We start from the raw sequence: 21,860 nt of genomic DNA on the forward strand, positions 1-21,860 counted from the left end.
TACCGATATTCAGTTTTTCTTCTTTATGTGTGGTTTTACAATTTTTCCCCTTTATTCATTTGTGTATAAAGTGAAATAAATTGTGTGTAAGTGATCTGTTCCTAGCCCTCTTTCTACCAAGAGCTAAGACCTCCCTGGTGTCCCATGGTAACGTGCATTCTGGTTGCAGATCTCAGGTGATTTTGTTGACTTCTGGGTGTAGTATGGTGGGAATGCAATCTGATTTCTCAAGCCCAATCCGAAAGAAGAAGCTGAGAAACCTACAACCTATATGTAGGGTAAGCCCTCATCCATATGGAAATACAGGAGGAGTTGAGAATGAGGAACCATTAATGAGACAGGAAACAGGCTGAGGACTCAGGTTGGAGAGGGAAGTTCAGAGCAAGAGCCTCCGGTGACTGACTGTGGGGCAGCCCGGGAGGGGTACAGGCTGAGTGAAGGCCACGGAGGAAGGGCTGGCCTGGGAGTCCAAAACCCCACCAAGCCCCGGCCCACAGGGTGCAGCCTTCCAAAATGCTGTTGACTTGCAATTTTCAACTTAAGCTGGAGATGTTGTCAGCTCACGTATGTGAGTCCCCAGCGCTTAGAGGATGCTCACCAGTATGAACGGAATCAGAAATTTTTTCTCCACTTGTCCCCTTAGACTTTGGTCCTCCCTTTCCTCTCCACTGTCAAGAGCTTGGGCCAAGTGGCAGCCTCGCCCCCCTGCCCTGACTCCAGGACAGCCTAGAGGAAAGCCCCTCATCTTCCTGGAATTGCACCGCGTCATCCCTGTAAACTTTATTCCCATTTTACAGAGGACCGGAAGAAGGCTGGGGGTGGGGGGTGGGCGGGGAGGGCCGGGGGTGCAGCTGGATTAGAGGACGGGGGGTCTCCCGACTCCAGGATCCGCGCTCCTCTCTTTGCAGCATTTGGTATTCTGCCAAGTGAGCGGGTGGCCCGCGGGGCCCGGGCTGTGCAGCTGTCCCTGCTGCTCCGCGCCTCCTCCCTCCTCGTCCCCCCCCCACCCCCCCTTCCGACCAGGCGCCACCCCGCCAGCCAGCCCCGCTACCGCGCGCCTCCACCCGCTCCTCCCCGTGCCCCGGCTCTGAGCGGAGGCTGCGGCTGGGCCAGGGCAGGAGCGGCGCGCACGGCCGGAGGCGGCGGCGGCAACCGGGCGCAGGGGGTCCGGCGCCGGGAGCCGGGCTCAGCCCCGGCCTGAGCGAACCGCCGCCCTCGTCCCCCCGAGGTCGGCCTGGGGGGCCCGCAGGGCGCGCGGAGCGCCGAGTGCGCGTCGGGCTGGGCCCCGCACCCCGGCGCAGGAGCGCGGGCGCGGCGCGGCGGAGCGCCGGGCATGGAGCCGGCCCGGGAGCCCCCCGCGCGGACCCGGCCGCCGCCGCCCCCCGCCGCGCGCCCCGCGCCCGCCCCCGCAGCGCCCAGGCCGCGCTCGCCGGCCGAGGCGGAGGGCCGCGCACCCGAGGGGCTGCTGCGGCGATCGGGGTCGGGCTATGAGGGCAGCACCAGCTGGAAGGCGGCCTTGGAGGGTAAGCGCCGAGCGGCCCTCCGTCTCCCCCGGCCTGGGACCCCGGGGAGGCGGGTCGGAGTCACCTTGGCCGAGCTCCCGGAGGGGAGGGCGGGAGCGCCGGGAGGATTGATTTCAGGGCAATCAGATGCCACATGGCGGAGTTGGGGAGGACGTAGCTAAGGACCACCTTCAGTTACAGCCTTGACCCTGCCTAGGCAGCTAACCCGTTCTTTGACCTTGGGAGCGGGTTTCATGCTCTGAGCCCCAGTCTTCTTCAGAATGAAGGGGGGCGGTTCCTGACCGGCTCTCACCTGATGTGCATGTTGAGAGGGTGGCTTAAATCTGCACCGGTGGAAGTGTTTTGGGCAAAGTGACAAAAGCTGTAGACCCCCAGAGACGGCGCCCCTGCGCTGTGGGAAGGGATGGGGGCGCTGGCGGTGATGGGCCATATAGGGAGGAGAGAGGTGGAGAATATGCCTCAGGCTCTTCCTTGCAAGGTCTTGAGTGCCACCTTCCCCTTCCAGTCAGGTGGGCTCAGGGAGTGACCCTGGCCAGCCAAGGCAGCAGTAACCAAGTGGAAAATAGAATTCAAGTTCGTGAGCTCATTGGGGAAACTTTGTGTTTCTGGGGGGGGGGAGGGGCTGGAGGGGGGAGATGCTAGACTTGTCAAGGGAGAATAGAGCTGGCTCTCTGGATTTCTGGATTCTCCTGACATCCTTGGTCCAAAGGCTGAGAATCTGGGCAGCATTAACTACCAGAGCCCAGAGCCTGGGTCACCCAACCCTTGGGGGCAGAGTATTAGAAAAGGAAGGCTTCTGGGGTGCCTGGGTGGCTCAGCTGGTTAAACATGGGACTCTTGATTTCAGTTCAGGTCACGATCTCACAGTTGGTAGGTTCGAGCCCAGCATCAAGCTCTGCACTGACAGCATGGAGACTGCTTGGGATTCTTTCTCTCTCTGTCTACCCTTCTCCCTCTCCTTCTCTCTCTCAAAAAAAAATCAATAAATAAACATAAAAAAGAAAAGGAAAGAGAAGAAAGGGAAAGGGAGGCTTCTTGGAGTGGGTGACCTCTTAGGTGCGAAGGGAAAGCAGGGTGCCCCAGGCTCGAGGAGTGACATGTTCAGGGCCCAGGTGGGCAGAACCAGCTTGTCCCTTGTGACAAAATGAACTCCAGAGTACCAGAATGGAGGGGAAGGGATGCGACGAGATGAATCTGGAGGGTCCAGACTGTGAATGGCCACCCAGGCCTCGGACTTTGTTCTGAAGAAACAGTTGAGAGTCAAGCATAGAACGAGACAGTGGATTTGCCCTTGGAAAAGTGGTGGTGACCAAGGGGTCACCCAAGGGGTCAGACCAAGACCAGGTCAGTGAGGAAGGTGGGGTGGTGGTCAGGGGTGAGACCTGGCCAGCACTTGCTAAGGCAGGCGGCTTGCCGAGGAGGGAGAGGCTGGGGCTATAATGTTAGCGTTTGGCCCCGGGCTTGTGGGCTGGGGGTCTGGACCACCTGTGTGGGGGAGGGGCTGTGCAAACTCTGGAGGGAGGGGTGGTCAGATGCCTGGGTGGTGCTTTGGGACAAAGGAAGCAAAGATGATGGATGGCAGAGTAGGAGAGCCATTGCGGGCAGAGAAGAGTAGAGTTGAATAAAGGTGGACAAGCCCCTCTCTCTGTCGGGCATTGTCGGATTTGCCTGTGATTCCGGCATCCCTCCCACCCAAGTTATGTCTTGAAGTTGCTCACTCCTTTTGCCTGTAAGTCTTCATTCATTCATTCATAGGCATTCCTGCAGGGTCTGCTCTGACCTAACTCCAGCCCTCTGATGGTCAGGCCGGTTCAGGGGTGCTGTGGCCTCATTCAATGCCTCTGGCTTGCTGGTTCCTATTTTACCTCCAGCCCTGACTTTGACCCGTTCTTCTTCCTGCTCCCCACTGGGGCTGGGCGGACCGCCTGCGATTAGGTTGAATAAGGCCCAGGCCGACTGCTCTCTTGGGACATGGAGTCTCCCACCCCTCGCAGAAGCTCGCTGATCTGTTCTCAGCGTCTCCTTGCGGCCCCAGCCTTGACTTGCCGGCCCCGGTGGGGCTCCTCCCCAGCCTGGCTCTGCGTCTCATGCCACCTCTGGTTCTCTCCCTGGTGCTTCCAGAAGCAGCCCCGCCCTTGATGGCCTTCCTTAGTCCTTGGAGGCCCAGCATCTGAGGCCTATGGACTTTTTCTACAGGAATCTTAGTATCTGGGGTCCGAGTCCAGGGCCTCACCGGTGCTCTGAGGGGCTGCTGGGTGCTCCCTTGGCACCCCCATCTCCTGTCAGAAGAGGGGAGCCCAGGGACCAGGCCTGGTCTCTCCAGGCTGTTGCTGTGTGGGCCGAAATCTCAGGACAAGGGGCCGAGGCACCTTGATGAGGTGAGAACTCAGTCAGGTAAGCCCAAGCCAGATCTTTCCACCACCATGGGCTGGCCGTTTTCAAACTTGTTTGAACCTCAGTTGCCCTATCGACTAAGCTAGATAATTCTCGCTGCCTGTCAGGGCCACACAAAGGTGCAGGGGTGTGGGCTGTGCAGGTGATCCCTCTGGCCAGCTCTCTGGACTCGACATCCTGCCCCCATGATGGGGGGGAGGGGGAGGGGGGCACAATCACCTACCTTGAGTCTGCTCCCCACCCACAGCTGAAGTCCACAGAATGAGCTGTCAAGTGACACTGAGAAACACCCGAGATGGGATGAGGGGTCTACCCGCCAGCACCTGTTCTGAGACAAGTGAGAGATTTCTTGCCTTGACCAAGCTGAACACTCAGGGGGGGCCTGTGCTGCCTCGGTATCAAGTGCCAGGCGCTTCTCAAGCACCTACTATGTGCCAGACCCCAGGCCGGGGGCTTTCTCCACAGTGTCCCATTTAATCGCCCCACACCCTTCAGGGGCTGGTGAGTGTTGTATCCGTTTTGCAGCAGAGGAAGCCCTTGGACAGGCTCGGCGTCTTGGACAGGCTAAGCGTCCTGCCCAAGAACACGCGTTGTTTGCAAACTGTTTGCTAATGCACGTTCGCCAGGAGGGCCCTCTGACCTGGGAGTTCTCGGGCTTCGTGAGGCTAATCGGGAAGAACTGAGTTGTGCTCGTGACGCGCGTAGCTCCCCTGCTCAGGCTCCCCAGACAAGCCTGCTACCTCCAGCGCGGACGGTTTTTTTCTCCAAACAGGTTAAGTGAAATTGAGGACTTTTTAAATTTAAACCAGAATTAGAGCTCACGACTTCACGGCTTCCCTTAGATGAACAATTAGCTTTATAAAAATAGAAAGCCAGACAGAAGTTCTCCGGATCAAGCCTTCTCTCGCTGGGGCTATTAACCTTTCCTTCCATGCCCTGGCCTCGGGGAGTGGGCAGGAAAGGTGACCCAGCACTGCTGAGGCCTGGGTTCTAGAAGGACTGGGGACGACTGGAGCTGGGGATATTTCTGGCAGTGGGGGTGGGGGTGGGGAAGAGTGAGCAGCCTGGGGGTTCGAGAGGGGATGGAGTGATTCTGCATATCGCAAACTATGGATTTTTCAGAGCTCACCGACTCTGAATTTTTAATGTTGAAAGTTTCTTGATTAGACATAAACCCACAACTTCCTAGTCAAAACCACACACATGCATTTAGCAAAGCCTTTTAAAATTTTTAAAAATTACCAACCTCTACATTTGATAGTTTTGAACAGTCAAGACTATGCTCTCCAGACTATGGCCCTGACAACTTAGAGAGAGGTCAACGGTGAGCCTCTTTTGGGCTGTGGATGTGAGGGTGATGGGGCTTCTGTCCGGGTTGGAGCCAGATTTTCAGCGGTTCCTTCTAACATGAGGCTAATTCATATATATTTATAAACACGAATAAACACCCTCAAACCCCATCTGTTGTGGAGTATTGCATAGAAGGAATGATTGTTGAGTTACACATTTGTTATGGCCTGAATTGGTTTTTTACTGTATTTTTAAAAGATATTTTTAAACGTTTACTTATTTTTGAGAGACAGAGAGTGTGAGTGGAGGAGGGGCAGAGAGAGAGGGAGACACAGAATCTGAAGCAGGCTCCAGGCTCTGAGCCGTCAGCACAGAGCCTGACACAGGGCCCAAACCCATGAACTGCCAGATCATGACCTAAGCGGAAGTCAGACACTTAACCAACTGAGCCACCCAGGGGCCCCTGTTATGGCTTGAATTGTACCTCCCCCTGCTCTCCCAAAGAGATATGTTGAAGCCCTAACCACCGGCACCCGAGATTGTGACCTTATTTGGAAATATGGTCATTATAGATATAATTTGTTAAGATGAAGCCATACTGGAGTGCATGTGCTTCTTTTTCTTTTTATTAAAAATTTTTTTCTTTTAAACCTTTTAGTTTTTGAGAGACAGAGAGAGACAGAGTGTGAGCAGGGGAGGGCAGAGAGAGAGTGGGACATACAGAATCCGGAGCAGGCTCCAGGCTCTGAGCTGTCAGCACAGAGCCCGATGTGGGGCTCAAACCCACAAATGTGAGATCATGACCTGAGCTGAAGTCTGATGCTCAACTGACTGAGTCCCCCGGGCGCCCCATTCTAAAGGTCACGAGCAAACCCTCAGAAGCCAGGAAGAAGTGGGCAAGGACTCCCCTAGCTTTCAGAGTGAGTGTGTCCCTGCTGGCACCTTGACTGCGGACTTCTGGTCCCCAGAACCGAGACATAATAAATGTGCTGTGTTCTAGGTCATGTGGTTTGTGGGGCTTTGTCACCCCAACCCTAGGAAACTAATACAACGTTGTTTTGGACTGTCCGGCCCCACAGCTGTCCCCTGTGAGGGCAGCAGTGAGCGATGAGTCAGGACTCCCTGGAATGTCCTTTTTCTGTCCCCGGTGCGGCGTCCAGAGCAGTTATCCCCATGAGAGTACGAAGAGGCTCCCCGGTTCTGGTGATACCGGAGCTGCACGTGCAGAGTGCATTTGTCATTCAGTGTAGCTAAATCCCCCTCAGGTTTTTGAGTACCAGTGGGTGCTCTGTAACATGCGAGGCCATGGCTGAGCCCTACTGTCGGGAATCCAATGGTGAGTAAAGCACAAGCCTTTACCTAAAGCAGCCTGTGGGCTCATCGTCATCATCGTCATCATCGTCATCATCATCATCATCACAATTGCTAACACTGAACTAGAGCTTTCTAAGGCAGACACATGCTAAGCACTGAACATTGACTTCTCATAAAATTTTAGTAGAGGCAGACACTACTATTACTTCATTTTAAAGGTGAAGAAAATGAAACAAAAATAGAAGCTAAGTACCTTTGCCATGAAAATGTAACTAAATCGTCTAGAAAGTGGCAGAGCTGGGATTTGAACCTAGCGAAGTGGTTTAAGATGCTGTGCTCTTATCTTCAGGGCACAAAGTGTTATGGCGCCAGAGTGTGTCGGCCTAGACGGGCGAGTAGAGAAGGGAGAGGAAGGATGCACACAGGGCACTTGCTGCAGGCAGTCATCAGGCAGGGGGGTGGGGGGTTGGGGATCAGCCCTCCGACAAGCTGCCATTGATGACAACAGAGAACACACAGAAAGAGCAGAAAGAGCCCAGCCCAGAAGGACAGGCATTATTCTCCGCTCTTCCCCGCAGCCACCTGCTCCTGGGCTCCTGGCCGTCTACAAGTCCTGGCACAGAATTTGCTCCTAGGACATGTACCCCAATGTTCACAGCAGCACTCTCCACAATAGCTAAAACATGGAAAGAGCCTAAGTGTCCATCAATGGACGAATGGATCAAGAAGATGTGGTTTATCTATACCACGGAATACTACATGGCGATGAGAAAGAATGAAGTCTGGCCATGTGTAGCAACGTGGATGGACCTTGAGGGTGTTATGCAGAGCGAAATAAGTAAGGCAGAGAAGGACAAATATCATATGTTTGCACGTATAGGAGGATTAGGAGGAACTTGACGGAGGAACAAGGGGGAGAAGAAGGGGGGAAATGGTGGGGGAAAGGGAGAGAGGCAAACCATGAGAGACTCTTGAATGCTGACAAAAACTGAGGACTGATGGATGTGGGGGGGAGGGGGGATGGGCATGGAGGAGGACACTTGTGGGGATGAGCACTGGGTGTTATGTGGAAACTAATTTGACAATAAACTGTTTGTAAAAAAAAAAAAGAAAAGAAAAGAATTTGCTCCTAGGGAGGATTCCAGAATGCCAGCTGCACTTGCAGGTAAAGATGGCACACTGAATGCACACGTTTATCCCCTTTCTTCCCAGAAGCTCAGTAACACAACAGTAAAGGGATTTTTAAAAGGCCATAAGGACAACGAGATAGCAACACAGTTGGGAGCTAGGGGTCAGTGATGAGTGCTGGCTGATTCCACCGGCCTGAGAAGGCTGGGAAAGCAGAGGGACGACCTGAGTCACACGCGGAACTCCAGAGTATGGAGATGGGGGCACCGGTCATCACGGCGGCGAATGAAGGTGGAGCTGAAATGGGAGAGCTGGTCAAACATTTTAGAAAGGATTTAGCTCCCCAGATCCTCTTTCCCAGCTGTCCAGCGTCTTCCCAGCCCGGGCAGCAGCCTGAGGCTAAGTCTTAGGAAGGGCCTCGAGACAGCAGTGCATTTGGGCGCAAGCAGTTAGGCGGACATTTACATATTGAATGCTTACGACGGTCTCCCAGCCTCTCTGCCCAGAAGAGTCTATACCCTATGGGAGAGAAACAGAAGAGACTTCTCCAGAAACTCTGGCCCACCCCAGAGGGAAAACCCGAGGAAGTTAGCATTCAGAGAGCTTTCAGGACCAGCCCAGCCTGGTCACTCCGCTGGGACCCCACAGTTAATAAGCTTTCCCCAGCTTAAGGGACTCCACTGAACTCTTTCCTCCTGCATTAATCAACAAATAACCAAGGAATTCCAGACATACAAGGAAACTCTCTGACTTGGAAACTAGAGACCAAAACAAATGAACAGGAAAAAAAAAGCAATTTGGAGGAAACCCAGACTATACAAGGAGAAATAAGCTTTCTGCCCACTTCCTCCTCCTCCAAAAAGCTATCAGTAATACCCTCAGAGAGATAAGAGCAAATATGACATCATTAGAAACAGAATGGGTCTTCAGAGAACAGTAGCAAATCACAGCAAAACAAAAAACAACCCTGAAAATTAAAAATAATTGCCGAAATGGAAAAGTCAGGAGAGCAGGAAGATAAAGTGGAGAAAAATCTCCCAGGAAATAGAGCAAAGAAGGCAAAAAGATCATCGATAAGGGGGAAAAAAAGAAACTCAGAGGACCAATTCAGGTGGTCTACCATCTGAAGAATAGGACTTCCAGAAAGAGGACTGAGCAAATGGACAAGAGGAAACCACTGATGATATAATTAAAGAACATTTTCTGAAACCAAAGGACATGAGCTTCCAGAATGACAGCGCCCATTGATTGCCTACTTTAGTGGATGCAAATGGACCCAAACTAAGGCATGACATGCATGATGAAATTTTAGAAGACTGTGTGATAAGGAGAAGATCCTAAAAGCTTCCAGCAGGGGGCGGAAAGCGATTGATATTCTTTTTTTTTTTTTTTTAAGTTTATTCATTTATTTATTTAAATGATCTCTACACCCCATGTGGGGCTCCAGCTGATGACCCCGAGATCAAGAGTGGCTTGCTCTTCCAAATGAGCCAGCCAGCCCCCTTGGAAAGTAATTGACATTAAAAGGATCATGGATGAGAACGGCTCTAGACTCTTCAAGAGCAACACTGGGGCTAGAAGACAGTTAAGTAATGCCTCCAACATTCTGCAGGAAAATTCTCTCCAGCCTGTAATAATCAGGCCTCTGAGTTCACAGCTCCAGGGGGATCATTCACCGTAGGACACGGCACGAAGGTTACCGTTGGTGGTTGTGTAGTGAGGTGGTCCTTTCTCAGGCAGCTATTGGAAGATGTGCTCCACCGAGATGAGGGAGTAAACCAGGAAAAAAATGGATAGAAGGTTCAGGAGAGCCAGTACCTGAGCGAGGCAGAGAGACCTTCAGGCTGCTGGTAAAGGGAGATTTTAAGGTTGCAGGTGGGTGGGGAAGGCAAAATTAGACTGGAGCAGCTCTGAACATTTTGGGGGACGCTTCTTCAAGAACATTGTTACGGACTGGATGTTGATGTCCGCTCAAGTGTCACTCAGTGGATGAATGGGTAAACAACAACCACGACCATATATACATATGTAACATACATATGTATTCATACAGCGGGATATTACGTGGCCGTAAATAGGAATGACATTCTGGCACAGGCTGCAACATGGATTACCTTGAAAGCGTTAGGTGAAGTGAAATAAGTCAGACACAAAAAGACAAATACTGTATGATTCCACTTGGATGAAATATCTAGACGGCAAATTCAAGGAGACAGAATGTAGATTCAAGGTTGTTAGGGGCTGGGGGGGTGGGGGGGGATGTGGGAACGGGATTGCTTAATCAGAACGGAGTTTCTGTTTGGGTGATGAACAAGTTTATCTGTAAAACTAAAAAGACGGGATAGTTGCCCAACATCATGGATGTAATTAATGCCACTAATTGTACACTTGGTGGTTAAAATGGCAACTTTATGTGATGTCTATTTTCTGACAGTAAGAAGAACTTTAATAGGCTACGTCTAAAGTCTCAAGGGGTTCTCCCCTTGAAAATAAAATAAAAATTTTCAATGATAGAGAAAATAATTAAAAGGGGAGAAGGCAGAGGTATTGTGAAGAGGATAGCAGGTGTAGACATGGGCAGGATTTCCAGAGGTAGCAGTGGTGGAGGAGAACTCTGAGGATGGGTTGGGTTACTTCAAGGAGTCCATGTGGCCAAAACCATGGACCAGGCAGAGAAGCAGCAGAAGGTGAGGACTGGAAAACCCTGACAGGCACAGAAGATGGTCAAGTTCAGAGCCTTGGAAGGATGGCTTCTAGGCTGGCGGGGCGGGGGTGTCACAGATTCACAACAGTGCTCCCGAACACGGGCTCTCAGACTTCAGCATGCATCTGAATCACGCGGAGGGCTTGCTAAAACACAGACTGATGGGGCACCTGGGTGGCTCAGTCACTTAAGTGTCAGACTCCTGATTTCAGCTCAGGTCATGAGGTCATGGTTCATGAGTTCGAACCCTACACTGGGCTCTGTGCTGAGCCTGCTTGGGATTCTCTCCCTCCATCTTTCTCTGCCCCTCCCTCTCTCATGTGCACACACACTCTCTCAAAAACAAAAACAAAAACAAAAAACAAAACACAGGTTGCTGGGCTCAGGCCAGAGTTTCCCACTATCAGGACTTGGGGCTGGCAGTGGGGACTGGCAGTGGGGTGGGTGGCCAGGTATTGAACCGCTTTCTTTTCTTCTCAGACACCACCACACGTCTCCTGCTGGGGGCCATCGCAGTCCTTCTGTTCGCCATCCTGGTGGTGATGAGCATCTTGGGTGAGCACGGATGTCAGAGCATTCACGCAAGTGTATACATAGACACGTATATACAAAGACACATCTTGTCAAATTAGGTAAAGTCTAATTAGGTAAAGAAAGGTTCCAGACATACTACGTATTCTGTGGGGAACAAAGCACTGAAAACAGAGTGCTGTTTATAGATGAGAGTTTAGCCAAAAATAATATATTCACACATTGACTCCACATGGGGGGAAGGAGTGATGTTACTTACGGACTATTCCATACATGCTTCGAGACCACAGAACCAACTTGAGGTGAGTTAGGCAAGCGCTGCTTCTTGAAGGAGATGGTTTGGGGATAAGGGCCTTATTAAAGATCACGTTCATTCATTTAATGAACATTTATTGAGCCCTGCTGTGTGGTAGGGCCACTAAATGCTGAGGGAAGGAGGGAAAGAAGGAAGGAAGGAAGGAAGGAAGGAAAGAGGTAGAGGCTTCTCTGCCAGGGAGCTTCCCATGTGGAACTGAAAGGGAGCAAGGAATAAAAAGGAGGAAACTGCCACTAAGAACACGTGAGGCTGCCTGACCAGGAGATACGGCTGATTTTAATGGATCCAAGTCTAAGTGTGTCATGGGTTCTGAAGAGTCTGCAAAGTGATTTCACTGCCTCCATCCTTAATCTTTGAGAAGTACCATAAGACCAGAGGCGGGCACCTCGAAATGGGAGAAAAGTCCAAAGAGAGTATCCGCTCCTACTAAATCTTCACCTTTGGGCATGCATGATAAGCAGGGGATTGGTGAGTGTTTAGAAAAGAATATGGTGACCGCTGGTGCCAGCTTGGATTCACCTAGAATAATCACTACAAATTAAATTGGTTTCCTTCTGTCCTAATGCTGTGTTGGGAGGTCAGAGCAATGTGAAGACATAGCATGTTGTGATTTTAGTAAAGCACAACAGAGTCTCTTTGGAGATCCTGTGGAAAGCAGTTGAAATGTGGCCACGCCATGGTCAATACTCTCAAGTGACCGCAGCGCTCGGTGCAGATATGCCAGAGTGACGGTGATTTAACTGGTGTCAGAGTGGCTACAGATCCCTAGGGCTGGAGTACCACAGGCCTGTTCTTGGCTCTGTCCTGGTCTACATTTTAATCAGTCACTCGTATGAACACAAACAACAGTATGCTTATGGAGTTTGTAGGTGTTGCAAGGATGCTTAGGATGACAGAGGAAGTATGCTTTGAAGACAGATGGAAAAAAAGATCAAGATTAAAATGTATCTTTCAAACCTCAGAGGAGCCAATGTGAATGAGATCAAGGTGGAAGAAATAAAAATAAGACCTCCATATGGACTTAAAAAGTGATTTATACGTGTTCTGGACACAGGGGAGACCTGGCTTGGAAAGAGGTCATATGAAAACGATCCAAGCATATTCTGCCTGCCTAGGAAGGTGCACGTATGCACATACCCACAGATTCTTTTCATCGAGGCTGTCTGCTCGTGGGAAAGCCCACAGCAACTGGAAGGCAGCATGGGTGGGGCCGCCTCCTGTGTGCTCTAGTTTGTTCCAGCGGCGGCATTTTGCTGACTACGTGGACATGCCACAGTGAGCCAGACGGGATGGAGAAGGATGTGTAGAGCATCTTTTGCAAGGAATTACAGAAGCCTGGATGAGGGGAGGCTGGCGTCCTCTTCAAGTAGGCAGTAGAAGATGGGCTGGGCTTGCTCTGGGTCACTCCGGGGGGCAGAGCCTGGACCCGCAGGAATGGGTCTCAGGAAGGCAGGTTGGGACTCAACAATGAAAAAGAACTTGGCGGCAGTTCAGCAGTGAAACAGGTTGAGTTGTGAGCCAATGAGATCGGGCTGCCGGTTCCCACCCTGGCTAGGGAGAGAGCCCGCGTGGCCTCCAGGTCCTTCCTAATTCCGTTTCCGGGGTTCCGAGGCTCCAGGAGTTTGGAGAGGGAGAGGAGATCTTAACCCAGGGGCTAATCTGCTGCCACTTCCCCTGGCGGTCCTGTCCCTGCCAGCCTCCCACACCTCATCTTCCTAATATTCAGCCCCCAACCTATTACCAGCCAGGCACTGCGAGAGGTGCTCGCCTGGGAAGACAGCCACCTGAGTGATCACTGGAGGGCACGCAAGTCAGGCAGGTTGGAGGGGGGGGACTTTGGGCCCCTGAGCGTGATTCTTCAGGTCCAGGCAGGGGCCGGGCGTGCTGGTGGACCCTGAGTCCTCTCGATCCTCCTGCAGCTTCCAAGGGCTGTATCAAGTGCGAAGCACCCTGCCCAGAGGACTGGCTGCTCTACGGAAGGAAATGTTACTTCTTCTCTGAGGAGCCGAGAGACTGGAACACGGGCCGGCAGTACTGCCATAGTCACGAGGCTGTGCTGGCTGTGATTCAGAGCCAGAAGGAGCTGGTGAGCCTGGGCCAGGGGAGGACCTTCGGGGAGGACCACACTTCTGGGACGTGGCGGCCCCTGTGACGTGTTTCCAGAACGCACCCGGCCTGGGGTGTGCAGGTGGGCCCCGTGGGGTGGGAGTAGGTTCTGCTGCTGTCATAAAGGCCGATGATTTCAATCCAAGGCTGGTTTGCTGAGCTCAACTCTGTATTGTCAAGTGTAAGAATTACAAATCACCAAGGCGCTTGTGGATGAAGAACGTGTTGGCATCTTCTATGAGCCCACATCAGGGCATGAGCTCTCATGTAAAGCCCACCCATTTTATTGGTATAAATGTGACAGGAACGCAATTAACCAGTCTATTGTCCATTTTGGATTTTGAGGGTGACAGTGGTGTGGCAATCCAAAATAGCTGATCACTGCTTTTTAAAAAAATATTTTTTTTAATGTTTATGTATTTTTGAGAGAGAGAGAGAGTGTGTGTGAGCACAAGCGGGGGGAGGGGCAGAGAGAGAGGAAGACACAGAATACAAAGCAGGCTCCAGGCTCCCAGCTGTCAGCACAGAGCCGGACATGGGGCTCGAACTCACGAACCGCAGAATCACGACCTGAGCTCAAGTTGGACACTTAACCGGCTGAGCCATCCAGGGGCCCCTAAAAATCTGAGCTGAGAGGATGAACTTTGTTCCAGGCTTCCTGGTTTAGGCGGCACGCTCCCGGGCAGTTGCAGCAACTGCTGGGCAGGAGGGCAGCGGGAGCGCAGCACACTCTGTGACCCCAGCAGTGAGGGGTCTTTCTGCATCTGTATGTCCTGGGGGCCAGCCTTCTCAGCTGAGGTTAGTCTGGGATGTCTGAACAGTCAGGAGACCTCATATGACTCAGGGCTCCCTCTTGCCTTGGTACAGGAGTTTATGTTCAAGTTCACGCGAAGGGAGCCCTGGATTGGCCTGCGCAGAGTCGGGGACGAATTCCACTGGATCAACGGGGACCCGTTTGACCCAGACACGTGAGCTGAGCCTTCATCTTCTGGCCCCTGAGCTTAGACTGAAAGAACTAGCTCCCTGGACACAGCACCCCAGAGAGAGAGAGAGAGAGAGAGAGAGAGAGAGAGAGAGAGCCACTCGGGTCTGTGCTGGCTAGAGCTACTAACCTCCAGGTTGAGCGGCGTGTGACAGAGAAAACGATAAGGGCCTTCCTTCTCTCTGTCCTCTCACGTCCAGCCTGGTGTGGCGGCTCTGCTGTGTGTAGTCATTGGGGCTTTCTGCTGCCGCCAGGCCTTTTCCATCTCGGCGCTCCGTGCAGCGGCTCCGTCTGCGGGGCTCAGTGTGGCTCCGAGGAAGGGGAAGCCGTGCCCGGATGTCCCTCTGCATTGGCCAGAACCTAGCCACGTGACCACACTGCCTTCGAGAGAGAGTGGAGATGGGCCTCTATTCTGAACAGCTGTTTGTTGCCTGGACATCGTTACCATGGAGGGAGGGGGCTCTGAATGCTGGGCGCTGGGCGCATTCTCCTGAAAACATCTCGTGAGGGTGCTGGGGGCGTGTGCAGGGGTGGTGTTGCTTGTGTGACCCGAGTGGTGTGGACGGGAGTGTGTGATGGGTGGCAGGTGTGCCGTATAAAGGACTGGTTTGTGGGGTGCCGGGTGGCAGTGGTCATGGGGGGCGGGGGTGGGGGTGCATGTCTGTGGCAGTGGGGGGTGATGATAGCCGGGCGTGCAGTCCAGGCTTAGGGAAACGAAGGGAATTCCCAGGGAGGGAATAAGAACCTCAGCTTCCAGTCCAGACCCTGAGAGGCCAGGTGGGGGCCCAGCTGCTCATCTGCTGCTGCCGCTGATGGTGCAGGAGGGACCCCAAGGCAGGAGAGGCGGGAGGGCTGATCCCCGCGCTCCACCATGGCCTTCCCGCGCAGCTGGCTGGGGGCTGCATCAGTTGCTGGTAGCCTCTAGGGGGCGAGCAGCCCGTCAGCTCCTTCCCTCCTTTGCCCTGCCTCCCGAGCCCTTCCTTCTGCACCCCTCTTTGACCTCATCATCTCTTCCTTTTTTTCTCTTTCCTTCTCCTGCCTTCATCCCAGGCCTATCCTTAGAGGTGCTGAGGAGTCTGCACTTTCTGCCCCTTTCTCCCCTCTTCTGGAAGCTTCCCGTTCCCAGAAGTGGGGAGAGCCCTGGAGGCTGAGGTTCCCGGCGTGCTGACCACCTGTCACCCAACAGGCCTTTAGGCCACGTTTCTCTGGCGCCTTGGCGGTCCTGGCCGGCACTCTCCCTTGAGGTCATTCTGGTGTCCTCTCTTGGAGACCCCAGCGCCAGCCTTGGCAGGGGACTCAGATCAGGGTGCCCAGTGAGGTTAAGAAGCAATCTTGAAATTCACAGGAATGATTTTAGGTAGAAAGCACCCCCATCCCCCACATCCCCTGATGATGTCAGTGAATCTGTGGGCAACACAGCCTGGGGATCAAACGCTGGGGTTAATCGGGTCCACCCCTGGGAGGTAGTTTAACTCAGCTGGTCTCTGCTGAGCATTTCCTGTGCTTGACGCTGTGCGCTGTAGGGGAGCCGAGATGAGGGAAGCACGCGGTCCACTGTTCAGGAGCTGACTGCCTGGGGGGCTGGTGGGGACAGACAGGCCCCCATGAGGCTGTGACAGGCGGTGCCCCATGGTGCAGGCAGGTGCTTCGGGGACTAGCGGGGACACAGGGTGGTCCTGAACCGGATCCTGGCTCCCGGATGAGTGAGCTGACTTTAGAAGGATAGGAAAGTGCAGGTTGTGTTCAGGAGATGTCTGCGGGCATTGCCCACATGCCTGGAGCCGTGGTGGACACACTAGGGAAGCAATGGGAGGCTGCACTAGAAAGTTCTGTAGGGGCCAAAAGTACTGGAAGGTGGCTCCAGAGGGAAGGGACAGGCCACAGGGCCTCCAGGGCCACGCAGTGACAGGCTGTGTGTGCCAGGTTGTAATCGCCTGCTCTCTTGTCTTCTGGCCCCAGGTTCTCCATCTCGGGCCTGGGAGAATGCGTCTTCGTGGAGCCCACCAGGCTGGTGTCGACGGAGTGTCTGATGACCCGGCCCTGGGTGTGCAGCAAGATGGCCTACACGTGAGATGGGTCAGGCCAGAGGCAGCCCTCCAGCCAGGCTCCTCTCCAAGGCGACACAGTGAGGAGGGTGGCCTCCGCCCCGGCCTCGTCCAGGAACCACAGCGCTGGTTCCTGGTCTCCTCGGCCCCAGGCAGGTCCTGTGGCTCAGCAGTCAAACCCCACATGCTCAGTAGTGTAGGCGTCCCCCAAACACACACACACACACGCACACACACGCATGCACACACACGTATGCCCAGGGTCTCTTTTCAAGTTCAGAGTCCACCCTTAGCCACCCCAACAAGTCCCTCCCTGGCCCCAGGCCTGGAACACTTCTTCCGGCGCCGACACAGAGTGCATTACAGTCATGTCTCCGGGTGCTGGGGAGGCAGGGAGGGAAGCCTTCCCCTCGCTGGGCCCCCTCCACCCGCCCTGTTGCCTTGCCCGGGGTTCGCAGGCAGGCCCCCGCTGCGTCTGTGGTGCTGTGGTGGTGGTCACTGATGGAATAAAGACATGACTGGCTTCCAGAGAAATCTGCTGCCCTTTGTTCCAGGGTCGTGGCTGGGGGGAGGAGCAGAGGGAGCACCAGTGGGTTCCAAGGACAAAAAACACTCTCTGTGGCCTCAGGGCACCCTTCAATTCCGCTAGGCGACTGAGTTATTTTTAGATGTCTGAAGGGTGTGTTCCATCTGGCTCCTTCATTACTATTCCACTCAGTATGACAAACATTTATTCACATCACACCTACTGCGTGCCAGACACCACGCCGGGCATGGGGAGCAACAGCTTTATCCTCCAAGGAGCACACAGGGAGCAGAGGAACATTCTGGAGCACAGTTGAGGGACGGCTTATTCTGCCTTAGGGGAGCAGGGAGTGACGGGAGCGGGAGGATTAGCCATGCAGCAAAGATGGTGTTCATGTTGGGCGGGATGAGAGTTTGTGAAGGTCCTAGGGTCCCTTCCTAGACCCCTGGTTGGCCTGGGGAGGAAGCAGGGGCCTGGCAGTTCCCCGGCCCCCAGCACACACACCTGGAGCCCCAGAGCCCCCCACAGTGGGGCCCGGCCCCCCCCCGGCCTCCCCTCAGGGCCCGGGCTGGCTGAGAGGTGGGCGGCCCGCCCGGGAGCAGCCCCATGAATTTGGGTCCTGGCCCATTTTCAGAAAATAGCTCAGAGGGAAACCAGGTCCTGCTTTGTTCTGCTCAGTCCTTTTACTGTCCGATTTCAAAGCTGTCAGCTTGGCGTTGTTGAATGTTCTGCGTGCTTTCCACATAGCTAGTAAAATATGGGCATTTTGAGATTTCACATTTTGTCTTTAGTGGGAAGCCCGTGAGGGACCCGAGTGTACTATGAAGAGGTGATAGGGATTCAGGGCAGTGGTGGTGCCTGGGGGGGGGGTTGTGTGTGGCAGGAAGCCCAGCACCTTCCCAGCCCCGGTGGGGCAGTGTGTTGCAGGGTTGAACACTGAGGAAATGGTCGTCGGCAGTGGCGAATACTTTGGGGGGGGGGGGAGTCTCACTTCCCCCTATTCTCAGTCCTGCACAATCTCTTCCCCTCAAAGATGTGAGGCTCAAAAGCCTTGCAGGTGATACCTCATTTAATTCGCACAGAAATGCCCAAGGCAGGAACTGAGGCAAGGCTGCCGCAGGTGGCTAGACTGTGCGTGGCGGGCCCCAGGCACCCAAGGCCCCGAGGAGTGGGAGCGCCCGGCCAGGGCTTCCAGGCTGTGCTCTCACCTGTGTGTGTGTGTGTGGGGGGGGGCTGGAGGGGAATGGGGTGAGAGTGGGGTCTCAGGTGCAGACAATCAGGCACTGAGGAGGGCGGGGAAGGGAGCAGCGGACAAGACAGGGGATCATGGGATCTTCTCTCTTCTTCGATTACCCGAGGCCTGCCGCCTGCCGCCACCAGGTGCCCACTGTCAAACAATCCCTCCTAACCTTGGGTTTGTCCCCGGGACAAAATGCTAGATCAGTTTAGTAGCCGAAGGAACCCTGTCTCAGAGTCACCAAGGTTTTCAGAGTTTTCCTATCCGGTTCCTCCCAAGGAAGGAAACACGAGACGGAAACAGCTGGCTGGCCAGACTTCAGAGACGTAGGCAAGCCCTCCAAAGCTCGGACGCGGGCTAAGCCCCTCGGCCTCCCCCCCACCCCCGGCCTCCCTCCCGCGTGGCTGAGCGGCCGCCGGCGGCTGGGCGGCTGTGCCTGGTGCTGTGCTCTCGGCGGCCACAGGGGGCAGCACCGAGGGCGAGCACCCCGCCTCTGCTGGTTTCCGAGTGCCCACCCCCAACGCCACCGCCGCCACGCCACCGTTGCTGGAGCAGGGACCACCTCCGAGGCGACCCCCACCTGGAGTTGAGAGAGTGCTTAGCTTGGAGCCTGGGCTGCCGCTCCCTGGGAGGATTTGAACCCAAACCCCAGTTCCATCCTCGGTGAACCCCTGGAGTGGGCAGGGCCCAGGCAGAAGGCTGAGCACGCATACCAGGCCCTCCTCAGATGACCTCTCTGAAGATGGAGGACGACAGGGAGGACTTTTTAAGCATGTGGCGTTGCGCTGCCAGTCATCTGGTGTCTGCTTAGTCCGTGGCCCCTGCAAGGCGTGCATTAGCCGCCCATGCTTGCAGACGAGGAACAGACTCGGAGAGGTTAAGGGACTGGCTCTACATCACGCAGCTCCAGGTGGTGGGGGCAGCGTATGAACCCAGCCCCACTCCACAGGGCCCTGGGGAGGCCACCTGTGTGGCAGGCATGTCCCCTGGAGGCGGCACACATTCTGTGCACAGACCATTGGCCAGGACGGCTGTGGACGGCTGAGGAATGCAGACTGGCTGCGCGCTTGTATGCACTGAGAGTCTCCATTCTGCAAGTTGATGTCTTGGATCAGTTCCGGAAAATTCTTCACCTTTACCTCTTTAAATATTTCTCCTGCCCCACCCTTTTCTTCTTCCAAGACTCCAGTTAAGTCTGTTTGATGTTATCACATGGGTCTCTAATGCCCTAGTTTGTTGTTGTTGTTGTTTGTCAGTTGTACAAAAAAAGCCTCTGGGATTTTTGACTGGGTTTGCACTGAAGCTGTAAAACAATTTGAAGAGCTGTGCCATTTTAATAATTTAACTATTCCAATCAACAATGTAGATCTCTCCAGTTTTTAAAATTGTTTTATTTATTTTTGAGAGAGAGAGACAGCATGAGCAGGGGAGGGCCAGAGAGAGAGGGAGACACAGAATCCGAAGACAGGCTCCAGGCGCTGAGCTGTCAGCACAGAGCCCGACGCGGGGCTCGAACCCATGAACCGTGAGATCATGACCCGAGCCGAAGTCAGATGCCCAACCGGACTAAGCCAACCAGGTGCCCCATCTCTCTCTCCATTTTTTAGAGATTTTTTTTTCAAATTGCAGCAGCCTATTACAAATTTTAAGGGTAGAGTTTTTGCATATATTTAAAAAAACTTACCAAGTTTAATTTTTCATGCTACTGTAATTTAAAAAATTTTTCATATTCCAACTGTTTTCTGCTTTTATAAAGAAGTAGATTCGATTCTTGTACATTGACCTTTTATCCTATAATCTGGCCAGATTGACTTGTTAGCTCTAGTCGATTTTTTTGTAGACTGCTTAGAGTTTTTAACGGCGTGTTTGTCCACTGTTTTCTGAAAGCATAGCATGGGCTGTCCCCTTTCCAGATCCTGAAATCAACTTCCTTATTTCTCTGTCCAGCTGCTAAGCCAATGCTGTGCGTTCTTGTTTAGATGTTTGGTATACGAGGACCTCACTTTCGGGACCCAATGTCTGTGTTAACAGGACAGGTTAATTGCTATAATAAATAATCCTAAAAATGCAGAGTCTTAAATATAAGAAAAATACTTATTTCTTGCTCTTTTGTGGTTTTGTCCAATGTGGTTTTATCAGGAGGCCACCCAGTCATTCAGCACCCTGGGCTTCCTCCACTGGCGGCCTTACCGTTCCCCAGGCCCTCGGAGTCCTTCACTGGATCTTCCGTATCTAGCCAGAAACTAAGGGAAGAGAGTGTGGATAAACGCGTGACCATTTTTCAAGGGCCCAGCTCTGGACAGAGTTACCTGCAAAGCAAGCTAGGAGATACAATCTAGCTGTGTGCTCACTAAGAAGAGGAAACGGCTTTGGGGAATGTTGAGCCAGTCTTTGCCACCTGTAGCATTACCCCCATTTTGCAGATAAGAAAACTGAGGTTTGAGAGATTAAGTGATTACCCAACTTTCACAGTCATGAACAACGGTGGCTGGAACTGAGCCCAAGGATGGCTGTCCCCACAGCCTTGCTCTCAATCATTATTCTGTCAATACTTCCTTCTCTCCTACTGCCCCCCTCCCAGCTGCTGCTATCTTTTTTTTTATTTTAAATGCTTTTTATTTTTAAATATTTTTTTCCTCAAGTTTTCCTTTAAATTCCAAGTAGTTAACATACTGAGTAATGTCAGTTTCAGGTGTAGACTTCAGCGATCCATCACTTCCACACAATGCCTGGTGCTCAAGGCCGCACTGTCTTAATAACACCTGTGATTTTTTTTTTCCCCTCCCAGCAGGGGCTTCCTCCAAACAGCCACATTTTTCCTTCTGGTTCTGGCCTTTTATCTATCAAATGGGGACTCTGTTCTTTCACAAGCAGCCCAGGGCCACAGGCTGAGTCTGCAACTGGTAAGGCCCCTGGAAGCCACCGCATTAAAACGGAAGACATTTACACAGAACATAAAGTGACATAAAAGTACATGCCAAGTGGTTTCTCTACCAGCGTACCTGTACTCCAGCGTTGTTTCCCTGAATGCCATTGAAGGCCAAGTGTCGCAGTACAAAGGACTGTATGCCTCCTGTAAGTCGGCGAGGGTAAAACAGCAGGAAAAACTGGAATCAGATGTCTCCCATACAGTCTAGCTCCTCGCCCTGTTTCCTCCCTGAGGAGTGAGGATTAGGGTTGTTGCTGAGCAGTGGGTTTTTTCCATCTCCAAGCAGGGCCAGACAAGTGTAAGGGAAATAGATCTTCTGAGGGAGATCTACTGGAGGAAACAGATCTCCTAAGAGGAGCTTTGGTGGCCCAAGTGGGACGTATTGTGCAAGGTGGGAGAGGGTTCCAGCTGCCTGCTTTAATTTAAAGCTTAGTACTGGCAGACAGGAGGGACGAAACAGGTAAGTTCAGAGGTCACGAGGTCACGAGGACACCATCCCATGAGTGTTATGCCTACAATCTGTTCTTAGTGTATTCTCTGCTTTTATTTGTATTTAATGTTTGCTTAGGCTTAGCTATTCTAGGGAATAGTTACAAAACATGTCAGTCAGACTCACCAAAAATGTACACCTGGTGGTTTGGAACAGGCTCCTGGGCGTGTCCTCCATGGGCTGTGATCCTGAGCGGTGCACTGATAATTCAAAAAAAGATATATATGCTGGAAGAAGTCCTGTCAAAATCTTTTGCATGGATTTTTATGTCATTTGAATTTTGACTGAGTTGTGTTCAACCACGTTCACATATTGGCTACACTTAGGGTTTTGTTGGTATTCTCT

At 53.0% G+C, this 21,860-nt stretch overlaps 1 protein-coding gene across 2 annotated transcripts; it reads left to right on the top strand.

The window, feature by feature from the left end:
- Window positions 1-1,333: 1,333 nt before the first annotated feature.
- Window positions 1,334-16,861, top strand: CLEC2L (C-type lectin domain family 2 member L). 2 transcript variants are annotated; one of them, XM_039234057.1, is made up of 5 exons: window positions 1,334-1,523; window positions 10,834-10,908; window positions 13,120-13,286; window positions 14,174-14,274; window positions 16,248-16,861. In XM_039234057.1, the coding sequence occupies exons 1-5, from the start codon at window positions 1,334-1,336 to the stop codon at window positions 16,357-16,359; spliced, it is 645 nt and encodes a 214-aa protein (XP_039089988.1). In that variant the 3' UTR covers window positions 16,360-16,861. The 2 variants fall into 2 exon arrangements, with proteins under 2 accessions (XP_039089988.1, XP_039089989.1); XM_039234058.1 differs by lacking the exon at window positions 10,834-10,908.
- Window positions 16,862-21,860: the final 4,999 nt, after the last annotated feature.

The sequence above is a fragment of the Hyaena hyaena genome, unplaced genomic scaffold (genome assembly GCF_003009895.1).
Source record: "Hyaena hyaena isolate Hyena2069 unplaced genomic scaffold, ASM300989v1 scaffold_82, whole genome shotgun sequence".
In the NCBI taxonomy this organism is placed as follows: domain Eukaryota; kingdom Metazoa; phylum Chordata; class Mammalia; order Carnivora; family Hyaenidae; genus Hyaena; species Hyaena hyaena.

Excerpts from the sequence above, each read along its gene's own strand:
- CLEC2L (XM_039234057.1), top strand. The coding sequence starts at position 1,334 with ATGGAGCCGGCCCGGGAGCCCCCCGCGCGGACCCGGCCGCCGCCGCCC. Across the intron at positions 10,909-13,119 it reads GGTGGTGATGAGCATCTTGG|CTTCCAAGGGCTGTATCAAG; the intron begins GTGAGCACGGAT and ends ATCCTCCTGCAG. Across the intron at positions 14,275-16,247 it reads GACCCGTTTGACCCAGACAC|GTTCTCCATCTCGGGCCTGG; the intron begins GTGAGCTGAGCC and ends TTCTGGCCCCAG.